The sequence below is a fragment of the Protomyctophum parallelum genome, assembly GCF_964188405.1.
Source record: "Protomyctophum parallelum genome assembly, chromosome: 2".
Lineage (NCBI taxonomy): Eukaryota > Metazoa > Chordata > Actinopteri > Myctophiformes > Myctophidae > Protomyctophum > Protomyctophum parallelum.
In genome coordinates this window covers 45,102,727-45,130,401 of record NC_139699.1, presented here as the reverse complement: position 1 = coordinate 45,130,401, position 27,675 = coordinate 45,102,727, and the positions used below count along the sequence as shown (strand labels likewise).

Genomic DNA, 27,675 nt, shown 5'->3' with positions numbered 1-27,675 from the left:
AGCTGCAATGTTGGTGAGTTTAACATTGTTTAATGCAATTAGACAGGACTTTTCTGTTTGGATGAATGGGCTGTCAAGGCCAGAAAGTAGTTTTTTGCCACTCAGTGGGCGTTCCCGCATAACTTCCAGGTACGATGATGTCACGTGCATACCCTCTATTCCTCCCCCACACACTGCTGTTGTATCCAACCAGTGAGGAGGACACAGCCCCTCTCCGTCCCACTCCTCCCCGTTGACAGGTGCACGCCGCCAGGGACTGGATGACGTCACAATCACTGACACTGAACACACCCCCCAAAACGTAATGCTTACCGTGCTCTCCTCCACCATGAGGCATGACTCTGGCTCCATCGCTGTGTGTCTGTGGCGCCGGCCCGGGGCAGCTGTCCCCTGGCCTCTGGGGGGTGTAGACGGAGAGAGAAGGAGGCTCGGAGATGGTTCTGAAGTGAGTCCGCTCGGACACGGGGACGGACACCGGAAGGACAGACGGAAGGACGACGGGCTCCGGATTGTGGTGTGCCGACAGGAAGGAAGGCTGGAGACATGGAGTGAATTAATGAAGAGATTTGTGGGGGGCAGAAAGAGAAGAGAGAAGAAGAGACAGGGAAAGGGGTGTGATATTAACCATTCTACAACAGGTTGTTAAGAGGAAGCAATCTGATTGGTTGAAACGGTTTCTAGCCGTTGATCAAACCAGCACTGTTCACCACCTAATCAAAACAAAGAATTCAGCCGCTCTGTTTTCCCAGAGCGCTAGCAAACTCGGTGGCTAGGCTAGCTAGTTTCTTTGGACATTTGTGGTCATAGTGACTACATCTGTCAATAAAAATATATATTTCTTCAGTGATTTTCTTAGTTTTAAGGGTAACTGTGGTAGAATTGCAATATTACACTCGAGGGTGTTGTTTAACGTGATTATTGTCACTTCAGTGACGCTTGCGGAACTCGACTTCGTCTCGTTCCCCTACTGCATCACTGTCGTGGCAATAATCACGTTAAACCACACCCTCTCGTATAATATTGCTTAATTAACTTTTCTGGTCTATGGTGATTGAAGAGAAATGTAACTCTGAAAATCAGACCGGTCTGAAGTGTGTTGCAACAGTGCCCCCTGTTGGTACTCTAAACATAGGGACATGTTGGTAGGGGAGAGCCGCCAATGTTGTAACACTTTGCACGTTTCAATTTCTTTACTAGGAGATCCGTTTATCTACACATGTAATATTTTCTGGCAACGGACCTACACATGTCTGCTACCATAAACCACTTCAAGCTTTTGAATTGATAAAACAGGTCGGGAGTTATTAAACCGAGCGTGGACGCTGTTCCAGTGTTACATTTGCTGCGCATATCGGATTAATTGTAACGGCATGCGTGATAAATAAATAAATCCGTTTTTCACCAATAACTCCCCGTAGGATGAAGGTAAACAAACTTCCTGGGCACGTAGAGTACGTTGCTGTACACATACTGACGCGATGGCGTTGACCAATCAAGAGACAACATTCATGTTACAACCATGACGCGTTACAACCGTGGCGGCTCTCCCCTACTCTAAACATAGGGACATGTTGGTACTAAAAAAAGGTGCGTGCGACTGTGTGACTGTGTGAGCGTGTGTACTTACCTGAGCAGCCTGTGGCAGCTCTCCCCAAGCCCACAGCATAGGATTCCCTGTACTCTCATTGGCTAGTTCTGAATCACTCTTTGGAGTCATTGAGCGCGGCGTGTCGTTGAGCCTGCTGAGTCAGAGGACATGATTAGTTCTCCACCTCTGCCTCGTTATCCTGCTTTTACACACCAAGCATTTTACCAAAGGTTGAAAAAATAAGGATGTTCCTTCATGGGCCATTTTCTGCTGATAATGAAAACCTTTCACCAAACACTATCTTCAGTAATAGATAGTCCTATCTAGTGGAACGGGGAGTATTTGACGGTCCCTGTGTGTGTGTGTGTGTGTGTGTGTGTGTGTGTGTGTGTGTGTGTGTGTGTGTGTGTGTGTGTGTGTGTGTGTGTGTGTGTGTGTGTGCGCGCGCGTGCACGTGCGTGCGTGTGGTGTCACAGCTTTGAATACCACTTTGAATTTGCTACGCTATAATAAGCACTAATCTGGACTTGTGTTGCATTGGTGACAACCACAGAACAGTTTGATTTTGCACGTCCATGCAGTTACTGAAGAATAACGGACATCGTTGCTGTTGGGACAGAAACCTCTCTTAGCTCCTGCATATTTTAACTTTTTGTGACGGTATCATTCAGTATAGTACACGCTGTCGTTTACGTTAGCGTGTGGTCAAAACTGCCGCCTTCATTTCTGCAGCGTGAACGCTGTTCACGGGACTGACATCGTCATACAAGAGCATGGCAAATACCTAATGGAGGATAAAAGAGACGTCTGGGAGACGTCGGGACAAGATATGGACAGACGTCTGCACGAGGCGATGGACAGAGTGTCTTCAATCACAGTACTGGAAGAGAGGAAGGAAGGAGGGAGGATATGGGTGGGTGGGTGGGTGGAAGGATGGATGGATGGATGGATGGATGGAAGGATGGATGGATGGAAGGATGGATGGATAGACGGACAGACGGGCGGATGGATGGACGGACAGAAAGAAAGACATGAAAGAGAGTATGAATAACAGTCACTGAAGAGGACAGCAACAGAGAAAGAAGAGACACAGTCTTACATTGTTCATGATCAAAGTGACGGTTATCTCAGCAACAACACACTGACACTTCTGAGACATCATTTAAAGAATGTGTGTCTTTGCCATGTTTTACTATATTTAGAAATACATTTATAGTTCAAATAGCTATACAAGCTCACAAGCTTTTTACATTTTAAAAAGTTTTTTTTTTTTTTTTAATAGTAAAATATGGCTAATAGGTTCAGGGATTGTATTTGTATTTATTTATTGATGACATGCATTATTATTGTCTTATTATCTTTTATACCATGCTGATGAATTATTGAATACATGGAGACGATTTATAACCAAGTTCCATCCTGGCTGTAACTGTAGTGCTTCTATCCACATGCTGTATACAGAAACACCTCCAGAACACGTGAATACATGTTTCAATCTCTTATTCAGTGTGTGTGCGTGTGTGTGTGTGTGTGTGTGTGTGTGTGTGTGTGTGTGTGTGTGTGTGTGTGTTTGTGTGTGTGTGTCGTACCCCTGCAAGCGAGTCCAGTCAGTACTGTGTGTGTAAGTGCTGCTCAACACACTGGCTGCTGGCCCCTGATCGCTGTATGTGGGTCTAAACAGACGCACGCACGCACGCACGCACGCACGCACGCACGCACGCACACACGCACGCACACACGCACACACACACACACACACACACACACACCAGGCATCATAAATACACGTGTCACACATTTAAGTACATTTGAGTACGATATTGTACAGGCTACACAAAACATCATCCCATACCAGTCGGACACAGCATACATGCATGGGGAAAGAACCAGGAGGACACCACAGTCTGAGGTTATAGGAGTCTAGAATAGCCTGACGCCGGGCAGTAACTTTCCAGGCACGTGTGAATATCGGGGGAAGGGGTACACATGTGACAGGAGATTAGGGGCGACCCGACCCCACTTAGTTATGGGCATGTCCAGCTGGCCGTTTCTCATCATAAGGTGTTGTCCTTGGCGGATGCCATGTGTCAAGCGGCGAAACTGACACTTTGCTGACGATGACAACAACTATACTGTATGATTATTATCCCAGTCTGGGGGAAGAACCGTATACGGAAGTTTTGTTTAGAGTTGCCTGAAGAAGTATGTGCAGGAGATATAATTTTCGTTTTTAATGTCATGTGAAAGCAAGGAATCATGGCTTCAAATGGACATATTGGTTGTTCAGTTTGACTCACCAGTTTTGGAGATATGGCTTTAATAGGCTTGAAAGGTTCACTTCTGTGGTCTCTAACATTACACCTAGCTACATGTTTAAGCATTTATTTCATTTTTACTCTGACACTTATTTCAGACATGCTCTAGTATGTGCTATTAACTCATTTTGAAAAAAAGAAAAGAAAAGAAAAAACGTTTTTCTCCTCTGGTGAAAAGCTAGAATTTGTGCGATGGCATGAGGCTCTCAGTCAAATCTGGTCACATATTATCTGGTACTGACAACCACAGATCATTTGCCAGTACTTTTCCAGTGTACTGAAAAAGGAAAGGAACTGAAATCTCAGCCGGCAACACGACAGCCTCTATTCACAAAGCCATTTGCTAAAGTTAAAGCAGCCTTTCGGCCTCTTATCGCATGTACATGAGGGGAGCTGGGGTGAGGAGGACATTTTCGGGTGTTGGACTGTCGACCAAACTTCCCCTGTTCAAACTAATTTCCATAATGATGGACGGCGCCCCAGCTATGGTGGGCCACCACCACGACCACAAAGCTCAGATTTCCCTGTTTCTCCACTATGCAATTATGTTATTCACAAAGCAAGCACTGAGCAGGAAAATACTGATTGTGAAGGAAAGTGATGCATGTTGCCATAAATGTTGTGTGTTGCACAACAGTGGCAGATTTCAGAATTGCATGAAGAAAATAGTGCACGTTCGTCCGTGCAAGACAAGCAGCAGTATCGCAAAATGAAAATAAAGTAAAGCACACTATTGCTGTCAACGTTTCAATCACTTAGATCAGGACTTAAACATGACATACTGTAAGTCCTGATAAAGATCTAAGTGACAGCAATAAAGTACAGCAAAGCTTTTTGCTGTATAACCAGTGTGAACTGCAGACTTCATTTCTTTTCGAGATTTAGAATTGCAACCAGCGATGAAGTGAAGCCAACTTCACTTTAATGGACTGGCAGCTAGTTCCCAGTGCCAGCTCTCATGCTAAAGGTCCTTGCAGACTGGGATGCGCTTTTCGGGAAAAACTGTGGAAAACGCAGCTAAAAATCTGAAAAATGCAACAGTGTGCAGGGACCTTAAGAGTGAGACTGTTGCTACTGCAACAGAGGTGAAATTGGATTACATCATATATTCGTCATTCGTCATTCTAAATTGAATTCCGACTCAAGCATTACTAACCCTAACCCTTTTTGTTTTCCGTTTAGATTTGTTTTAGGCTTTTCTGTCTTTATTGATAGATCCAGGGGGTCATAAATACGGCACAGAAGATCGTTGGCTGCCCTCTCCCCACACTGGAAGAACTACACAGAGACCGCTGTCATAAAAAAACTCTGAACATTATAAAAGACACTTCCCACCCCGCTCACTCACTGTTTGAACTGTTGCCATCAGGCAGACGGTACAGAGTGATCAAGTCCAAGACCAACAGATTCAGTAACAGCTTCTATCCCACAGCGGTAGTTGCACTCAATGCTGCTAAAAAATGATCTGTTGCTGCGACACTTTTTAGTTTCTCTGCTATCTTAAGTACAATAAGGGTTTGTTGTGCGATAACAGCTGAAATTACATGTTTGTGCATTAGTGCTGCTGGGGTTGTGCAATAACAAGAAGGCATGTGTGTTTTTGTTTTAGCTTGTACAGTATGTTGTTTTGTGATATGATGCACTGATTGGTTGGCACTTTTAATTTCGTTGTACACGTTGCAATGACAAATAAAGATCTATCTATCTATCTATATATAGTGAAGATTGACAGGAAAGAGAGACATAGGGGAGATCGAGACGCGCAGCAAAGGTCGCCATGAACGGGACTCGAACACGCGACACGCTGTCAGGAGGCCAGAGCCTATATGTGGCATGCGCCTGGACCGCTAGGCCAGCGGGCGCCCCAACCCTATCCCTAATAACTGCACATGGAAGCCACGAGTGAGTCTACCCAGGCACGGATGTTTATTTTTCAAATTTTCAAAATATTTCCAGGAATTTCATGACCGTGGGAAACCCTACAGTAATATACCTGCTCAGATAATTTATTCTGCCTCGAGCTTTGTTCCGATACTTCCTCATAAGAAAAGTGCCTGGGGTCAAGGAGGACTGGCGGCGTGAGTGGCAACACATTCTTGTGCTGGCGTAGGGTCGGAAGGCGCGGCACCAATGTGGGACCAGCCTGTGACATTGACATGCAGTCATCTATGACATGGGGTACTTGAGGGAGTTCCAGGGAGTCCCCAGCCAAATGATAGTTAGGAACCAAATGGACCCTTATGGGTCTGTAACTCTGAGAGCGTATGTACACTTTGTACATAAATTGGGGGTCTCAGAGATAGAGATGTCATTCAATGGGGGTCCGTACCCTATTGCATATCAAACTGGGGGTCCTTGAATCACTGCTAGAGCCATAACAATCTTCTGGGCGGTCCCTGGCATATGTTTTTAAAATGGGGGTCCGCGGGCTAATGAGTGTCAATTTGGGGGTCCTTGACATGAAAAAGTTTGGGAACCATGCACTGATCTATGACATCACTCATCTATGACATATCTACGATATTTCATAGGGGCGGATTCACACTCTCCCGATTCGATACGATCTCGATCCCTATAGGGTGCCGATTAGATTTATATTGCGATTCTTAATTATACTGTGCTTCTGCGATTCAACGATTTAGCGATTGTTTTCTTTGTTATACTTTGCATTTCTTTTATACTGGAACATTTTAAAACAATTATAGACAATATAAAGTTGAATCACGCGTCAATGCAGCCAGATAACGAGGGTCCGTTTTTCTGACATGATAAAAAAATGAAAAAATAAAATAAAGATGAATCGATTTTTTTTGCCCATCCGTAATATTTGTTATATATTTTTATAAATTTGGCACACATGCACACACAAACACACACACACACACACACACACACACACACACACACACACACACACACACACACACACACACACACACACACACACACACACACACACCTGTCTCCCTCGCTGTCGTCATCAGAGCTCGACATGTCGATGGTGAACATGTCTTCGTGTTCCGACATTTCTCCTCCGCTCTCTTCTCTCCGTCCTCCTCCTTCTGGCCTTGTCCTCCTCCTTTTCTTCCTCCTCTTCTTCGTCATCCCTCCGTCATTCTGCTGCGCTCCAAACGTCTGGACCGGAAGTGAGGATATGGGGGCGGAGTCTGTGTGGCGAGAGAGAGAGATACGTGAACGTGAACGTCAGCACACATACATAGAGAAACGGTACGCAAGCACACACACATTCACGCCAACATGCCAGTGGTTCTCACACCTTTTCATGCCAAGGATCCACACACTAATATGTACAGTACTTGGCTCTTGTGTAAATATTCAGTTTTTTTGCAAATAGCTGATCTATACTATAGTACAAGCTATTTGCATTGTAGATCTGCAATTTCCAAATAGCCGGTATATATACTGTGGGTTAAAGTTGTTAAATTGATTTTGATGTTGACAATTCAATGTTTTTATTCTTCTACATTACACTTATATTATGGGGTTTATTAAGAGAAGATGTTAATGCCACCATTTTTTGTTTTTCAACTCCAGTATTGAATGCTTCTGTGAAAAAAAACAAAGTTACAAAATACAAAATCATAGCTCTTGTGTTAATGAAACGTCCATAATCAATCAAGTAACAGAGCAGAAAATACATTACACACTCTCAGGACATATGGGGACAGTTTATGCATTTTATGAAAGGCAATCCTTTTTAGGACCTGCATTAGTAGATAATCCTGTTACGGCAATGTGGGAAGAAACACTGTGGGCTCCATTTTCATCTTATTTTGCTAAACATTTTTTAATAGTTAAAATGGCCAGTCTACAAGCTCACAACGTGTCAATGCAGATTGGCTAGTTGAACTATTCAAAAATGTTTTTCAAAATAGTAAAAAAAAAAGGCAAAGAAGTTTAGGGATAAGGGGTTTAGCGGTGACGAAAATGGAGCCCTATGTGGGCTATATCTTGCGCCATCCCTTATCCCTGAACTAATTTGCCATTTTTTACTATTTAAAAAAACCTTTTAAAATAGTTGTCCTAGATCGGCTATAGTTGAACTATTTTAAAAGTTTTTTTTTTCTTTTTTAGTTTAGGGATAAGGGATAAGGGTGGCGCAAGATGGACCCCTGTGACCCTTTGGAACCCCCTGGGGGGACCCCAGGCCCCACTTTGAGAACCATCAATGCAACATGCGTGGCATAGTGTCTTTACCCTGGCGTCGGAACACACCCCTTCCGCCCATCTTGGATTCCATTAGCTCCGCCCCAGGTGACAGGATGGGTGATGTCGCCAGGTACGATGGAACCACTTCCTGTGTCCACATGAGGAAGTGTTTGATATTAGATCACTGGTTCGCTAATAGTCTCGCGTTATTACCAGACTGTTGCCTTATACCGCGATTTCCAAACGCTTCATCATACAGTCTGGACCGACGGAAGAGCTGTCATGAGTAAAACTATCCATACTTTTCCTGGGCTGTGTGTGCTCCAGTTCCTGTTGATTTCATTGGATATCATTGGTCATCTGACCAGTTTCATTGGCTTTCATTGGATCAAATCGACAGGAACTGGAGCACACACAGCCCAGGAAAAGTGTGGATAAAGCGGAAGTGGAGCCTATCCTCGCCACTTCCGTTTCGTCTTTACAGTCGCGCACATTTATCCTAATATAAATAGAAAACATCTATATATAGCTTGTTGCTTAGCAGGAAAGGAAATAAAAAAATAAGCTCTAAAGATGTTTTAAAATATATTTCCGTGAACGGAAATGGCAGCTTCCCTTACTCAGCTCATGGGGGCTGTAGTCCCAGACTCTATATAGCATTCTCTTACTCTGCTCATGGGAACTGTAGTCCCAGACTCTATATACTGTAGCATTCGGAGATTGTGGATTAGTTGTCTGGCTATACGCGAGATTACTGGTTCACAAACACTGGGTTCGGGGCCCATTTGTGGGTCGCGTGCACATTTGTACGGGTCCCCTTATTTTTGGTTTCCTACATTTTGTTTTTTAATTATTATTATCATATCAAAACATTTTCAAAAAACATCCCCAAAACAAGCAAAACTTTTCATGAATTCATAACAAAATCCAATGATATTTTTCAGTAATGTCATGAAGAAATGAAAGAAAAATCGAAGAATTCTATAAATTAGAATTCTATAAATTAGAATTAGTACAAATATTTGATATTTTCACTAGTTTGGGTCCCGGGAGAATAATATCTCATTTCTGTCATGGGTCACGGGCTGAACCAATGGATTAGATGACATTTCCAGGACTCCAGGGAGTCCAGGCTACACTGTCCAAGTTTACATAACAGGTCATTTCAGAAACATTAACACACATGCTGCATGCATGCATCCACGCGCGAACACATGCACGCACACGCACACACATACACACACACACACACACACACACACACACACACACACACACACACACACACACACACACACACACACACACACACACGCAATGATGCTGAGGAATTGTGTGCGAATGGGAGCTAGAGAGGAAGAAACAAAAATGCCTACAAAAATACTACACGTGCCTTGCAGTGAACATGGCCCTAAATGGAGTGAGAGAGAGAGATGAAAGAGAGAGACAGAGAGATGGACAGAGCGTGAGAGACACAGACAGACAGACAGACAGACAGACAGACAGACAGACAGACAGACAGACAGACAGACAGACAGACAGACAGACAGACAGACAGACAGACAGACAGACAGACAGACAGACAGACAGACAGAGTGTCAGACTAATTTAAATTGGTATCCTACCAATAGGCTAGTTGCTTATTTAAACAAGTCAACATGAGACACATGATGAAGTACTGAGAAAAACATTCTTCACCACAGTAAATTAATAATCTCATTTTGCAACTAATCAGTGTGCAGGCTTGTCCAGTACATCGGCTATTACAGCCTATAGAAACATCACGACAACATGACTACAAATCAACAAGCTCGCTCAGCAGGACAACTGGAAGCCAGTGTTCCGACACATACCATTCTTTTGTAAACAAGAAATCATTTGACAAGGAAGGCATTCATATACAGACTGTGACCATAACGAGATACCGGCATTCAGTCATTCTGATACAGATTTTTTCACAAACACATTGTGACCACCACTATAGCAGAGTCATAGTAACTTCAGAATGGAACATTCAGTTTCTCAGTCAGAGTCGCCCGATTCAACCACCTCACACACACACATGCATGCCTAGGCAGACACTCACTTTCACCCTGATTCCTTGGGGCAGAAACAGAGGGAGGGGGGGGGGGGGGGGGGGGGAGAGAGAGAGAGAGAGAGAGAGAGAGAGAGAGAGAGAGAGAGAGAGATAAAGGGGCACTTGAAGCTGGGCTTGATGCCAGTCGGCTCATTGACACAGATATTGTTTATCTAGTCACGTCTAGATCTGAACGAAATTCCCAGAAACCAAGATTCGTAGAGAGAGAGAGAGAGAGAGAGAGAGAGAGAGAGAGAGAGAGAGACAGACAGACAGAGAGAGAGAGAGACACACACAAACAGACAGAGATGTTACGTAAGCACTGGCAGCCTCGTCAAAGTGGATATGCAGTAAGATTTCTGGGAGAATCCAAAGCCCAACTGTACATAGAACTGTACAAGAGGCAGATGCTTCAGAGAGCCGATTCTCCCTCCTGGAGGAGGTCTCTTGGATCACCCACTTCGGTCTGAGTTTGAACTGTTGCCCTCAGGTCGTCGGCTGAGGGTGTCTGTCCACCACAAAGACTATAATCGGTTCAAACTCTTTGTCCCGGCTGCTATTCAGCTGCTGAACACCAGATTTATTCTTGCCTCTTTGCACACTATATTGCCCACTAATGCACTTTTGCAGACTTTGCTACTATTGAATGTCATGAATTCTCTGTATCTATAGTGCCCTGTTCTTAGATCTTATAGTCTTGTTTTGAATGTTGTTTGTTGTGTGTATTTTTGAGTGGTGCAACCACTCCAAGGAACAGCAATGTCCGTGGAGGGTGTGATTTTTTTTACTATTATCAATAGTAAAACCAATTTCCCGCAAGGGACAATAACCTTGAACCTTAAGAATAAAGCATGAAGAGCTGAGCAAAATAGTAAAAGGATGTGAGAGTAAGAAGACCACACCTCAACAACGGAAAACTCAAAACAATTATAGGCCTATTGAACTCGCATCCAAAAGAGTTCTTCAGAACATCAATATGAATATTGAAGATAGGATATTTGAGCCATAACATGCATCGGATGCAGTGATATATATAAATCTTGTGCTTCCACATTGAATTTCTACGGAAAAATGCATAAGCAAAAGCATAGCGAAATACATATCGTACATTCTAGGTGCCTGTCTGATCTGTCTGTATTTACATGTCTGTGTCAATGCATATATCTCCCCGGGTGTCACTTGTGATGGTACTTTCTGTGCACCTTCATCCTCATCGCAAGAGTGTTTGCCCTGAGAGTGGGAGGTCAGGGTTCGTGATCCCCTGAGAGTGGGAGGTCAGGGTTCGTGATCCCCTGAGAGTGGGAGGTCAGAGTTCGATCCCCTGACAGTGGGAGGTCAGGGTTCGATCCCCGGCCGGGTCATACCAAAGACTATATGGGCCTCATGGCTCTCATCAGAGAATAACACTAACCTCGTGCCTCACCAGGCTTTCCACCTCGGAGGGAAGCCCGCGGTCTCTGTTCCGAAAGTGCCGTGTGAACCGGTCTGGAGCGGATGATATCGTTACGTCATGTTGTAGTATTGTTTTGTAGTCATCAGGCAGGAACAATCAAACAGAACTTCCTTTTCCCTCAAACCGGAAGAATAACAATAAAAGCTCTCGTATAGCCTGTAGCTCTTTTAGAAAAATGGGTTTGAGGGAAAAGGAAGTTCCAGAAGATTGATGACCTCATGGTCTTTCCTCTAGCACCACCATTAGGCTAAAATGTCAAATTGCACACACAATATCTAAGGCCAGAACCCCAACTATTTGAGTGACCCCATGGCTTTTCCTCTATAGCTCCACCCTTTGGCCTATTTCCATGTGAGTGTAAGGAATAGCAGATACACACTGGTGGCAGATAGCAGCCGGGGGTTTAAATTCTCATTCTTAAAGTGTTTTTGGTTCATTGTGTTGAATTCCATTTTTTTCAGGCTTTCATTTTGACTTTTGGTATATCTGTCTGTATATTTGTCATCTTTGTGCATCTTGTATAATCTTGCGTATATCCGTGTCAAAGTAGGCTATACTGGGATCTGTATGTCTTCTCTGCTGTCCACAAGCTGTCCTGCCAGTCCGTTTGTGTGCATGACCGGACTGGACATCAGGTGGATGTCTCTAGTATACAAATAGCCTTCTGCTGCTTTTGCACTGTGCTATGTTTAGGAGAGGACCAGAAACTAGGCACTGGCTCGCTCAAAGGCATGTTGTTAAAGAGCTAGGTCGGTGCCCTTTATTCTCATGACTTCTTGTGATGTGTATAGCCTACAGTCAATTGAAGGTAATGTCCAAAATGGGAATGGAAACTTATGTCCTCTGTCTCTCTCTGGTATGAACTTTGAACAGAGGATAATTAAGAGAGGAGATCACAGAGGAGGTGAGAGATTTATCCAGAGCAACTTTACAAGTGTGAGATCCAAATAAGGCATGAACTTCAACAAATGAGACAGTTCAAAATGTATAGTGCCTCAATAAAAAAACTAGGTTACCACCAGGCAAACAATGAACCTATGGCATCTGTCTAAACAAAATGCTATCTAAATAACTTTCTTGATGTCAAGAAAAAAAACACGTCTAACATCTATTGGACAAATTTGACAAGAAGGCATACACAGAGAGAGAGAGAGAGGAGTGCTAGGGGTTGAAGAGAGAGAATCGAGAGAGGAGAGGCCATGTCAATGTTTAGCTACAGTCAGTAACGGAAGCTATTACATTTGAGAGATTAGCACAGCTGAAGGTTAATTACATAAACTCATCCAGCTCATCTCTTGATCCCTGTGTCCTTGTTTTTTTATGTATTCATATTCATAAATTCATTGTGGATATACGGTTGATATTGACAGAATGTAATATGAATATGAATACTATGAATGGGTGAATGAAATCCACATAAAAACAGTAAAGTGCTATATCCAGTAATTTCACCATTTACCAATGTATGACTGTTCCCTTATTAACCTTTGCTCTCCACTAATGTGTGTGTGTGTGTGTGTGTGTGTGTGTGTGTGTGTGTGTGTGTGTGTGTGTGTGTGTGTGTGTGTGTGTGTGTGTGTGCGTGCGTGCGTGCGTGCGTGCGTGCGTGCGTGCGTGTGTGTGTGTGTGTGTGTGTGTGAGTGTACGTGCATCCGTCGACATGCTATGTGAAACTCAGTCAGTCATGGATCTACACTGTTCTCTTCCATGTTTAGGGTATTAACGGGATATTCTGTCCCGTGTACGTGCGTGTGCGTGTGTCACTCAGTGCTCACCAACATGTTCTCCGTCTCCTTGACAAAGAAGGCCTCTCCATTGTCTCCCAGCTTCATTTGTAAACTCACTGCTTCCCCATTGATCTCTATGTCAACCTGCGGGACAAACACATTCACCAATTTGCTCACTGACATTCACCAACTTTGTCTAGAAGGTGTTGCAGAGCTTCTTTCTTTCTTTTTTCGGACCATATAAATTCATGATGCATTAAGTATAGGGCCTTTCAAACGGGAAGCGAGGAACGCAGGCGTTGTTGCCTGGATCAACAACAGGTCTTAATTCTCCTCCAGGTCTGCTCAAGAGGGGCGCGACAACGCAAGCTTATACAAAAACAAAACATAAAGCTAAACAAAAATCCAGGTCTGGTGAGTCGCGGGTGTTTGCACGAAACGAGCAACGTGCGCAACAAATTCACGGGACCACGCTCACGTAACATACGCTTGCGTTGTCGCACAGCGACTGCTCCCCAGTACGTACGTGCTCCGCGCAAAAACGCAGGTCTCATTGAAAATGAACTATAGGCGTGTTATGTCGCTTCACATTCGAAAGGCCCTTTATGCTACAGGTATCGATTCTAGACCAGTTAACCCATTTTGGGGGGGGAACCCCTTTTGGTGTATTGGTGCATTATGTTGTGCTTTATAGCTATTGAAAAATAGCAGATCTACAAGCTCATAGCGCGCCACCGAGTGGCGCGCTACGAGCTTGTAGGTCTGCTATTTTTTTTTTATCGTGAAAATGTGCCTCAAATTTGGAATGTTTTTTTTCAGAACGTTTCTAACTCAAATCTTTGCTTCTGGAGGGTCCCTGGAACAACATATTTTCAGATGGGGGGGTCTCGGAGGCCAATTACAGATACTTTTTGGGGTCCTTGACATGAAATATTGAGTGATATAGGCCTAGAAACATAGGGTATTTCAGAAAACTGTCAGGATTTAGAAGACATTTTCTTTTCAGGCCTAAATGGGTTAATCGGTATTCAATCAATCAATCAATCAATCAGATCCATGATAAATCCTTGTGGTGTAATGTTATAGAGAGTGCCGATCTCACCACTTTCTCGCGGGAGCGCAGGACTCCCATCTTTCCGAAGCGCACGTGGAAGGGAGAGCATTGCAGCGATCCGTCGGGCTGCCGCACCACGATCACGTCGATGCAGCCCGAGAGCGTGGCCGGGTTGAGTCCACGATACAGCTCCTTCACCTGGACAAACACCTGACCCGCCAGCTGACCCACATAGTTCATGGTCTGGGTCTGATTGAGAGAGAGACAGAGAGAGAGAGAGAGAGAGAGAGAGAGAGAGAGAGAGAGAGAGAGAGAGAGAATGTTGAGGAAAATAGTCATGAAAATAGCAAAGTAACACAAAATCCTCTCTCTCTCTCTCTGTGATGAAAAGAAACCAAGTATACATGTGTAGTCAAGTATTGTACTTTGAGGAATTTTGACTTTACTGGAGTAAAGCGCCTTGGATAAAGGCGCTATATAAATGCACCATTTACCATTTACCATTTATTAAAAAAATTCTATAATTTTACTTCTACTCCATTACATCTCAGCGGCAACTACAAACGCCAGCGGCATTGGGCAGCGGTGGCCGAACGGTTTGCGGAGCGGTCTTGATATCGGAAGGTCGCTAGTTCGTATCCCTGGACCGGCACGTTAAAATTACCCCCGTCGAAGTGCCCTTGAGCAAGGCATTGAACCCCTACCATGAAATGTTCTATGAGCAGGGCCTGGCTGTAAACAAGTTCTTGAGCTTAGCCCAGTTACCCTGGGTAAATATAGTAACTTTACTTTGCTTTGCCACTACACAAGTTTAGTTACAGATCCTGGTTGCGGGACTTAATGTAAAAAAAATTAACTAGAAAAAACAAGAAAATTAGCTGTGGTTCTGTTGAAAACTTGTATAAGACACTGGCAGCCTCTCATCTCTCATTTCATTTTGAATCACTGCAAACCATCTCACTGGATTAGCGCAAAGTATTCACCCTAAATTCGAGGGTGCCGATTTAGATTTACCATTGTCACACAACTCATGAGATGCATGCGCCATCCGAGGCTGAGTCAACATGCTGTTTCTACTCTGTCTTTCTCTCGTCTCTCTCTTTCCCTTTTCCCCCAATCTCCCTTTCTTTTTCCTCTTTTGGCTTTTTTGAGTGGTGCATCCATTCCAAAGAACAGCAATGTCCGTGACTATGTGACTATGTTACTATTAGGGCTGTCAAAAAAAATCGATTCAAGTTAGAATCGCGATTCTAATGCCGTCCGATTCAGAATCGATTCTCATTTTCCAAAAATAGTTTTTTTTTTAATTATTTTTTTTTGCACAAATGTACCTGTACCTGACAGGTACATTTGTGCAAAAAAAAAAAAAAAAAAACATGCACAGGTACTACCTGTGCATGCAATGCATTATGGCCTGGGTTTCTGCATAGTGCATTTACTACCAGCTAAGCTAAGCCTGCCAATTGTATTTATTTTACACCTGTTTTAATACTAATGTATTGTTCTGGTATTGAGTGAGAAGAGATTTTGTAACTTTTGTACTGGTTCAAATTTGTGCAAGCTAAATAAATGAGACATGTTCTTACTCTTGGATTTAACCTTTGTGTGTTTAAATCATTCAGTTGATAAAACCTTTACAATTATACAAGCTTTTTACTAAATGTACTCTGCTTTCATGCCAGAAGACTGGAGTAGATCATGCTAAAATTCTATTTAATTGTTTTTAATAAAAATAAAAAACTGCTTTAGAATCGGAAAAAAATCTTTTTTGAATCGAGAATCGGAAAAATCGAAAAGATCGTTTTTGAATCGAATCGTCACCCCAAGAATCGGAATCTAATCGAATCGTGGGACACCTAAAGATTCGCAGCCCTAGTTACTATATGTTTAGAGTACCAGTAGGGGCAAAAGTGGCGCTGTTGTGCCAGAAACAGAGAGTGAGAGATAGTGCTGCACTGTTGCCTGCTAATGACAGAGAGAGAGAGAGAGAGAGAGAGAGAGAGAGAGAGAGAGAGAGAGAGAGAGAGAGAGAGAGAGGGCAGGCAGGGGGAGAGGGGAGTTGCACCACTTCTTCTTATGGGTGGGTAGGTTGGGGGAGTTGGGGGGGGGGGACATTTGGGAGTAGTAGGGAAAACTGATCGGGGGGAAATCCACAAGAAAGTACTGACTAACATGAAATGAATGTGTAAGGTATTTAGGCCTACTATGTCATTAAGTACAACATGTATTTATGTAACGTGTCGCTGCAAAAGTGTGGAATAAAAATCTTTGCAGATTTTGAACATTATTACAAAACACACATTTACCACTTCAGCCCCATTTAAACTTTGAACATAGCCGATCTACTAGCTCACAACGCGTCACATACATGAGCAACAGAGTACTTTTGCAATTACAGTATTGACACTTTTTACTTAAGTAAAACATTTGAGTACCTTTCCCACCACTGCTGTCCTATTCCACACACCCCATGTTCATCTCATATCGCGTCTCCAGTTGGCACAACTTTGGCAGACAACTCTCTAGTCTAATCCTTTGACTAGAAATCATTAGCACCGGGGCTGAGGCAGAGATCCATGCATTCACGTGAGACAGAGAACAAATAGAGGAGTGTCTGTCTGTCTGCATGCTTTCTAGAAATCACTCTCACACACAGACCTTACCTCCCCAAACACCCTCTCTCCGCCTGCACGCACGCGCACACACACACACACACACACACACACACACACACACACACACACACACACACACACACACACACACACACACACACAGCGTGCCTTGGGGGCAGACGGACTTGGCAGACAGTATAATATCTTTGTAATAATAACATGGATAATGCTTGTTGTTAGACAGCCCATCCATTACCAAAAGGTTCTCTTAACAGCCCTTCTTCTCAGAACTGTTCTGTTCTGACCGCCCCTCTACCGATACATGCCGTGCCAAGCGTCCCGTGACACATTCTAACCATCTTAACCCCTTGAACTACTATTCTGGGGGGGGGGGGGGGGGGGGGGGGGACATTAGCCCCCAAAATAGCAGATCTACAAGCTCACAATGCATCGCAGCGAGGTGTGGTGAGCTTGTGGATGTGCAAGACATTTGGTGTAGATGGAAAAAAGCGGTTAATCTGGTAGTGCTGAGATTTTCCTGGATGTAAACAACAGTACCATGTTTCATACACGTGGCCTCGTGGTGTGAACTCATATCTCTCTTAATCTCTTTGTGTGTGTTCTTAAGAACAAGGAGTTAGAGAAAATTATTACATAATGGCTGGTTACACCTTCCCATGCGCACACACACACACACACACACACACACACACACACACACACACACACACACACACACACACACACACACACACACACACACACACACACACACACACACACACGCACACGTTATGTGATACTATTACAAACACAGTCCAGCATGTGTCCTCAAGGACACCAACCTGCTTCCTGGTTAATAGCCAATTGCAACACATTGCCATGCTGAAATGGCCAATGGGCAAACAACGCAAACGTCATGACAAGTGATTCAGAAACTCCCATCAGACCTCCAGGAGGAGGGAATAGGTTGAAGCAAATTTAACTACTGTAATTAAAGCTTTTAACTGTTGTTCAACTGTTTGTTAAATATGGCATCTTGTATATCAGCGGTTAATACAATTGTAAAAGTTTTCTCTAATCTTTTTAACAGTGCTGCTCAACAGATAAAAAGGCCATGGGCTTTTTTAAACGAATGCACTGTATATGGGATTCAGCTATTTTAACCCTGTAAAACCCGGATTAACTTCTACTTGCAAAAAAACAGTTTTCAACCTTACTAGCCTATACTACTTTTTACTACTAGGACTTATCAGAGGAAATTATGTAAATTTCTAATTGTATGCACATTTATAATAATTATTAAAATAATAATAATAAATTAATCATTTACATTTGGGGGATATCTTTCACAATAATGAATAAAACATGTTCTAGACATTTTAATGATCACAAAAAAACATATATTACAGTTATTTTACTTACTTTTATCAGGGTTAAAGGTCAAAGGTCATATGTAAAAAAAAAGATATATACGCAAATATCATGACCAATGGCATTGCAATGAACATCAATGATGACGTTTAGGTGAAAAAAGAACAATAATAAATAATAATAATTAATTAATTAATTGAAATATGTTGTAGTATTGCAACGCTGGGTGTTACAGAATACATGCTAGGCAAATAAATGGTAACCTCATATGATATGATATTTGTTTCCAGGTAGCTCAGGCGTTAGAGCACTCATGTTGACACTGTGTTAACGAAGTCCACACCCGCAACACCAGAGGGAGTTCAACAAACCATGTGCAACCCAGATTCGGCACAAACAAGAGTGGTGGAACGCCATACCAACAGTCACTAAGACATGCGAATCCCTTGACTCCTTAAAACCTCTTAAACTCCACGGGGGTCCGGGAGGGAAAATCTAAAATATCGGAGTTGGAACCTGAGACCTTGACCAGCCCCATTTACCCGCTGAGAGCTGTTCATGAGGTGGACAGCCCCAATCCCCCGCCGGCGGGGGATTGGGGCTCAAAAGGATATTATATTATCTGCTCTCAAAGGCCACCTACGGACGGCTGCAATTCAAACTGGCCCCCGTACAATCTGAATCCTCTTTTTCCCCTCACTATATGTTTCTTTTTACCTCCTTTATGATGAATTCCTGTTCTGTTCTTTGACTATAATAGAAGTGTATATTTGTACGTCTCTAAATGTTTTGATGAATTGAACAAGGTGGACCCTCTTGTAAACAAGTGTATAATGCTTTATTGGGTCGTCCACTCACAGTTAACAGTCTTTGTATTGAGTTGTGCTTGAAATGTACTGTAATTCTGCAAACTGTTAATAATTTCTTTCAATCAATCAATCAATCAATCAATCAATCAATCAATCAATCAATCAATCACCTTTTGATCGCAAGGTTTGATCCCGGGACCGCCAACTCAGTGCATGAGGAGCATATGGCTTGAAGTCGTGCTGTATAAATATTGGGAGCTGATGGTAGGTGTTGCGCTCCACCTCAGCAGTCCATCTAGCAGAGGTCTAGATCATTGATTGATTGATTTATTAACAGTTTGCAGAATTACAGTACATTTCAAGTACAACTCTGTTAACAGTGAGCGGACGACACCATAAAGCATCACAATTGTTTACAACAGGGCCCACCATTTTCAATTCATCAAAACATTTAGAGACGTACGAATATACACAACTATAGTCAAAAATAAATCATCATAAGGAGGTAAATAGGGAAAAGAAACACACAGTGAGGGGAAACAGGGATTCATAGCACATTGTGGTTTGGGGATAGACTCCCACAGCCTGGCGGATACTGACAATAAGCCTCTCCGACTTAGTGAATATCCATCTATAAATGCACCAAGTCTCTGTGTGTGTGTATATACGTATACGTACGTCTATAATCGTACAGTATACGTCTATAATCCATGTAACTCGAGAACCGTTCGCCCCACTGACTTCACACACGTTCCACACCCCCACAGGGAGTGCAGTGCCCGGCGTCGAGTCGGTCGGACCCTGCACGGTTATCCAGAACCGCCCCAAAAGGCCTCTGCCCGGGGCCCCGCGGGCTCAGCACATGCAGGGCTCCTGCCCAGTGTCCATATATGGAGATGGCCTGTTCTCTAGACTCCATATTTGGGCATGCCTGACAAAGAACTCCATGGGTATATGAAAGGGACACAGACAACGAAAGTGTGCCATATTGATTGAATATTATAATAAATAGGCTATAATAGGCTATTAGAAACATTCTTGTAGAGGAAACATTGTCCCAGCTCTAATGCTCTGACCTCCTGGCTACTAGACTTTCACAATAACTTAATTGTAGGACTATAGGCTATGCCATTCACCAATATTCAATCAGCCCACACAGGCAAGAAAGTGAGATTCACAAGCAACACCATGAGGACACGCGCCCCACACACACACACACACACACACACACACACACACACACACACACAGTCTCACACCCACACACACGTTTGTTTCACTTTTAATCAACATCCACCATATAACACAACTACTAGATATAGGCTTCTCTTCGCTGAAAAAGCATGAAGACCAGACCATAATAGATTTTGGCACAATTTTACTGAGGTTTAAGGTTAGGAATCAGGTTATTATTTTCGTTTAACCTGAAGGCGCCATGGATGATGGATCGTTGCATTACTACAAGGTTGCGTTAGGATACCAAGCTCAATTCCGCAGCTGCCTATGGGGTGACTACGTGTTTTCTGGCGAGCGTTCAAGTAATATGGAATAATATGTTTATGCTATGAGTCTAGTTAACCTACTGCATAATTAGCCATAGCCTACTGCTGCATGGATGGTCATGCATGGATAATATAGGCTACTGTTTTGAATTATCCGTCTAAACGTTTGACTTTCGTATCGTATTCGTAGGCTACGTTAATTATATTTCAATCATGTTAATTGGTATTAACGAATGGACAAAATAAATCTCGTTGAAGCGATAGGCTATGGGCTGTTATGCAAACTGATCATGTCAGGCATAATAATTAATAAGTAAACATCAATTCTGCACAAGCAGCTGGGGTGAGGCTCGATCGCTGTGCGTTCATTCAAACAGTCGCACGCGCGCGCACGTTGCACTGAGCAAAACAAACACGCCGTCAACACATCACTAAACACTCAGAGACACATATAATAACCATTTGCATATTTTTCGTTGCGTTAGTCTGTCGCCAGCCAAATAGATACCGTATAGCTATATGCACAACAACGTGCGCAGACTACCAGTGCATGATGTTGTTAAATATATATAAGTCTATATACATACATTATTTAATGACACCGATTCTTGCTCCGGGGTTGTCCTCCTGTCATCCTCCAAAAACAGAGAGAGAAAACAATATATCCATCGACTGCCTGGCGACTGATATCGTTCAAAGCGTCTATTATCTGACGATCGCCAACAAGAGCAACATAATTAGCCACGGACGGGACGGAGACAGTGACATGTGAGACTGGTCAGTGCATGTCTGTAGTGTAACAGTAACTGTAGGCTGCCTGCCCTGCATGCCCTGCCGCGGTATTTAAAGCGCTGCTATTCCTCCCATCCACTAAGACCGCGGATCAGTGACGTCACACTCACATTATTGTGTGTGTGCAGCGCGGGGGGTGAAATGAAATGACTCACATCATGACACAGCCATTATTGTGGTTAATAAACAATAAAATAAAATAAAAAACTGCTCATTGTTATATCACCGGTAAATTAATGAGCAGTTGTTGACGACGTTCTTCATTGAATTACATAATATTGCATTGAAAGGTAAATAAATAAACATATCAGACCAGTCTGAAGCGAGTGGTGCAACAGCACCCCCTATTGGTAGCTACTCTAAACGGACATAGTCACATAGGTTAGGTTAGGACATAGGTTGGGAGTCCCGACCTAAACCTAAACATATACAGTAAGGACAAAGCTGTTCCTTGACAAAAAAAACAACCCATCCTTCTCTACCCTAATGGAAAGGGGGTACACAAGCACATGGGCCATAGCCGCACATACACACGCACGCACGCACGCACGCACGCACGCACACACACACACACACACACACACACACACACACACACACACACACACACACACACACACACACACACACACACACACACACACACACACACACACACACACACAAAATCAGAAGGAGTAGCCTAATATAAAACCTGTGCTTTACATAAGTCGGCCTCCTGATGGCGCTATAAAAGGCAGATTTTTTCAAGTTTTACACAGATTGTTCAGCTGATTGAAAGAAAGAAAATCACACCTGTGTGAAGTGAGTGGTGCAACTCCGTGTGGGGGTTCCCCTGGGGTCCCCGGAAGTTCCAGACCCCCAGGAACCCGCCACGGGTGCCGGCCCGGTTCCGCCGAGCTGCCCGGCATCCGAAACGGTTGAGAAATGACAGAGTTACCGTGTGGGGGTCCCTGTACTGTACTGTCACACCCAAAATCATCATATAAACAGTGTGTGTGCGTGCACAGACAGCGCGTCCCATGGGACACAGACAGCGCGTCCCATGGGACACAGACAGCGCGTCCCATGGGACACAGACAGCCAGGGTCCCACATGGGGCACAGACAGCCAGGGTCCCACATGGGGCACAGACAGCCAGTGTCCCACATGGGACACAGACAGCCAGTGTCCCATAGGACACAGACAGCCAGTGTCCCACATGGGGCACAGACAGCCAGTGTCCCACATGGGACACAGACAGCCAGTGTCCCATAGGACACAGACAGCCAGGGTGCCATAGGACACAGGGTCCCATGGGACACAGACAGCCAGTGTCCCATAGGACACAGACAGCCAGGGTCCCATGGGACACAGACAGCCAGGGTCCCATGGGACACAGACAGCCAGTGTCCCATAGGACACAGACAGCCAGTGTCCCATAGGACACAGACAGCCAGTGTCCCATGGGACACAGACAGCCAGGGTCCCATGGGACACAGACAGCCAGTGTCCCATAGGACACAGACAGCCAGTGTCCCATAGGACACAGACAGCCAGTGTCCCATAGGACACAGACAGCCAGTGTCCCATAGGACACACATAGCTGTCTATAGGAGTGGTTGCACCACTCAAAATCATCATGACGTAAAATAGACACTATATTATGTCATAGAGTGCCGAAGTCCTGACGTCACTCGCTCGTCCCCCTCGATTCCCCCGGTTCACGGATGTAATTTCTCTATGGAGAATAACATGGGGCTCATCTTAAAATAGTTTCATATAAGCGTTGTGGTCCAAAAATAAACAAGCTGTCTCTGTGTTATTGTCAGGGAGGTGTCTCTTTGCGACAGTCAGTCACTCATTATGATATACACAGTCTGTTTCTAGCGAAAATGTAACTAATTCAGTAGCAGTAACAATAGCGTTTTCTCTCTCTTGCTCGACGTAAGGCTTCGTACACACATACACAAGAACATCTGTGCTGTGCTCTGCCTGTGTCTCATGGCCGCCCCAATGCTTTTCCAATGGAAGTCACATGGTTTGACCAAACACTTGTGTTTGATTGCCCCCCCCCCCCCCCCCCACCCTCCCCCCATCACACACAACTGTTTGGTCAAACCACGTGAAACACCATGAAACACAGACAGCACAGAGCATGTTCGTCTGATATGTGTGTACGAAGCCTAATTAAAATCTGTAGGACGGACGGACGGACGGGAAGACAGACAGACAGACAGACAGACAGGGTGCAAAACATACTCTCTCCCCATGACTTCAGCCAGGTGGAGACAATCAAAAAGTATTGGGTGGCGGGTGCTGCTAATGAATGTGTTTTTTCCCCCCTGTGGGACTGAGGTTGGGTAAACAGAATGCTGAGTGAAGCAACAGTAGCCTACACATAAATCAGATGGTAAAACAGACGCATCATGCTTGGATTTTCCCACACAAGCTAATGATAATGATAGGCATGATAATGATAGGCTAATGATAGGGACACTGAGAAATAGAACACATAGTCCAACAGACAATAAGCTTTTACAATAAAATATACGTCAGCATCAGCACAGCACACACACGTTTATACACAGTGGTGGAAAGTAACTAAGTACTTTTACTGAAGTACTGTACTTAAGTACAATTTTGAGGTATTTGTACTTTACTTGAGTATTTCCAATTTCCAGTACTTTTACTTCTACTCCACTACATCTCAGAGCCAAAATGTGTACTTTTTTACTCCACTACAATTATTTGAAAACTTTAGTTACAAGTTATACTTTGGAGATTTTAATCTTTTCATTAGAAAACTTACATTAACCACTTCAACCCATACATTTCGGCAAATTGAAAATAGACGATCTACAAGCAACGCCACACATTGTGAGCTTGTAGATCGGCTATTTTCTTTTTCTTTTCTTTTTCTTTTAAAATTGCAGTATTGCTACTTTTACTTAGGTAAAACAATTGAGTACTTTTTCCACCACTATTTATACAGCAGTGGCCATTTACAATTTCACTTTATTTGCTGAATATCTGATCATGAATCTCAATCTAGTGTGCTTTTTCCAATGTTTAGCAAACTCAGCATGAACAACCGCCGCTGCTATATGCAGAAAGAGCCTGCATGCTGGTCAAAGACCAAACAGTCTTGTTTTTGGCAGCACATTTAGATTTTAGTTTTAGTCATAGTCTCTTGAATAGTTTTAATTTAGTCACATTTTTCACCTGGAATGTTTTAGTCTAGTCGCAAGATTTTAGTCGACTAAATCAACTGTAGATTTAGTCAAATGTATTTTGGCGGGCCTTGATGCCGTCGTAATGACTGTTTTTAACACTTGCTGAAAATAGCCTGCAGTCTACAAGCTCACAAGGCGTCGCACGATCGGCTATTTTCAGCATGCAACCAAGTGTAAAATGACTTATACTGGATCTCTTGTCCACTATAGTCCCTTCCTAACATTTTAGTCTACGTTTTATTTGTTGACGAAATTCTCAATATATTTAGTCTCAGTTTTAATCATCGTAGCTTAGTTTTCATTTAGTTTTCATTTAGTTTTCGTCAGTGAAAAGAGGTAGTCGACGGACATTTTTCGTCTTTGTTATTTTAGTCGACGAAATCAACACTGGGACCAAACAGACACCCCATCTACTATGAACCACAAAAGGTTGACAATCGGTCAAACTGATGTTGAAATGTGTGAAGTGCTCCTAAACAGACGATATCTTTTCATGAGAAAGATATAAACTGTAAAGGTGATTAAAAAAAATTACATATATATTTCGATTTTTGAGGGCTGACCCTTATATGTCCAGCTTTTAATGTGTTGTCCTAATACAAACATTAAATGCCAATATTCCATTGATAATGAATGGCCATTTGTGAATGTTTGTGTAAACACAAACATTGAAGACGAAGGTGAGGACGCAAATTCTGATTGCGTGCGTGCATGCGTGCACCCGTGTGCACGTGTCACTTTTGAGTCCAGATTTTAAATGGTAATAAGTACTTTGAATACTATATACTATAAAATATATATATATATATATATCAGTATAGGCCTACTGTTCTTTTTTGTAGAAGTAACAGAATGCAGTAAATACATCTTATCTATAATCAGATGAAGTGTGCTCTTGTTTGTTGTTCCCAGTCCTTGGTCAGCAGCTTACTGTACTTTGTTTCCAGAAATCCCGGCCAAAGAATTCTAAGAACAGATCTGCATGCAGTTCTGTGCACTCGCTGTTGTGACATCATCAGTTCCCTGGCCCGGCTATACGAGCTACCCCAAATAACCTCCGGCAGTGGCCAGCAACAACTAGCAGGAAACACGGCCGAGCTGACCTGAGATCAGTTCAAAAAATGTCTTCTACATCCTGACAGTTTTCTGAAAAAGCTGTGTTTCTATGTCAGTGGTTCTTCGATTTTTCAAAAATAGCAGACCTACAAGCTCGTAGTCGTAGCGCGCCAAAACGCATGCATGTGCACTCAAATGCAACCATGCACATTCACAAAATGTTCCTGAATCCTGCTTTCAAATACACATGCAGAAAGCACAGGCATGCACATACTGTACATAGAGCATGAGCTAACTGCATCAGGAGAGAGGCAGATAGAATTTGTTTCTCCAGGAAGGAGGCGCATTAACCAGCTAAATTGGGAAGAGTGTGTTTCAGTGTGTCTTAAGTAACATGGTCCACGTCACACGCGCACGCACACACACACACACACACACACACACACACACACACACACACACACACACATGCATGTACAAACAAATTTGTTTTCATGCCAGTGTGTGTGCGTGCATGTGTGTGTGTTTCAGTGTGTCTTAAGTAACATGGTCCACGTCACACACACACACAGTCACACACACACACACACACACACACACACACACACACACACACACACACACACACACACACACACACACACACACACACACACACACACACACACACACACACACACACACACACACGCATGCATGCATGTACAAACAAATTTGTTTTCATGCCAGTGTGTGTGCGTGCATGTGTGTGTGTTTCAGTGTGTCTTAAGTAACATGGTCCACGTTACACACACACACACACACACACACACACACACACACACACACACACACACACACACACACACACACACAGTCTCACAGGGACACAGAAGCACATACACATGTGCACTGACTAGACCCACGCTTTCAAGACACGGAAGGAACAAAGTGTGTGGTGAGTTTCTAGGAACTCAGACACTCCTACTCAGTAGAAGGAGGACGGACTTAACAGAGAGAGGTGGATATATAGCCAGGCCCCCTGCCTGGCTGGATGAAGAAAGAAACAAAGTTTAAATGAAAAAATAAACGGTATTTCTGAGGTTACTGAAAGTCAGTGTGACAAAAGGGTCATCAATCAGATTCATGGTACTGCATGTTTATCAGATTCATTCATTTGATTCTTCTGTGTTTCGTGGAAATGTCCTGTTCTGGAATGGAAAGATATTGTTTTGATCTCATATCTCTCTTCTTGGAAATTGAAAAACACAATAGGGCGAACATTCTGCGAACATGCAGGCAAGCTCGTGCATGAGCGATGTGGATGATCGCTGTTTGATGTACAACAACAAAGCAATGATGGGAGAAGAACTCGCATGTTTTACTTATCAATATAAAGTAAACACAAGCAGAAGTATACCGTATTCAAAGTAAAAGTTCAAAAGCATTGGCCTCAAAATAATACTTAAAGTATCAAAAGTAAAAGTACTCGTTGTGCAGAATTGTCCCATGTTGTCCCAAGTTCAAAATGTATTAAAAACTAATAAACAATCTTAGCCGAGCTACAAGCTTACAACGCGTCGCATCTCAACGCATTGTGAGCTTGTAGCTTTTCATCCCAGATATAGTGGGGTAGTTATAGCTCTGGTCCATAGCTCTAATGCAAAGGGCATTAGGGCTATGGACCAGAGCTAGTGGGGTAGTATTGTCATAAAGTATTGACAATAATAAATACTGAAGAAAGAAATACTGAACAAACTACAAAGGGTTACAGTGGCTTAGATAACATTTTATTATCTATAACAACATCTTGTCAATGGAATGTCATTTGACACACGTGGATGCATGTACTACAGACATGTGCTTGGGCATGTTTGTTTATGTGGGTGGGTAGATATATATAGGCCTACAGTATACGGTTGGTATGTGTATATGCTTCTGCGTGACTG

At 43.3% G+C, this 27,675-nt stretch overlaps 1 protein-coding gene across 4 annotated transcripts in view; it reads right to left on the bottom strand.

The window, feature by feature from the left end:
* Nucleotides 1–27,675, bottom strand: part of lpin1a (lipin 1a) — a 58,964-nt gene that overhangs the window by 20,144 nt on the left and 11,145 nt on the right. For 2 of the 4 annotated variants that reach the window (XM_083792806.1, XM_083792808.1), the window contains exons 2-9: nucleotides 14,433–14,633; nucleotides 13,379–13,474; nucleotides 8,122–8,221; nucleotides 6,863–7,070; nucleotides 3,178–3,261; nucleotides 2,373–2,468; nucleotides 1,628–1,742; nucleotides 313–535 (exon numbers count right to left, since the gene is read on the bottom strand). In XM_083792806.1, the coding sequence (XP_083648932.1) occupies nucleotides 313–535; nucleotides 1,628–1,742; nucleotides 2,373–2,468; nucleotides 3,178–3,261; nucleotides 6,863–7,070; nucleotides 8,122–8,221; nucleotides 13,379–13,474; nucleotides 14,433–14,633 (1,123 nt within the window). Of the gene's footprint in view, nucleotides 1–312; nucleotides 536–1,627; nucleotides 1,743–2,372; nucleotides 2,469–3,177; nucleotides 3,262–6,862; nucleotides 7,071–8,121; nucleotides 8,222–13,378; nucleotides 13,475–14,432; nucleotides 14,634–21,271; nucleotides 21,460–27,675 lie in introns of those variants that run through there. The other 2 variants (XM_083792809.1, XM_083792807.1) reach the window with 2 other exon arrangements.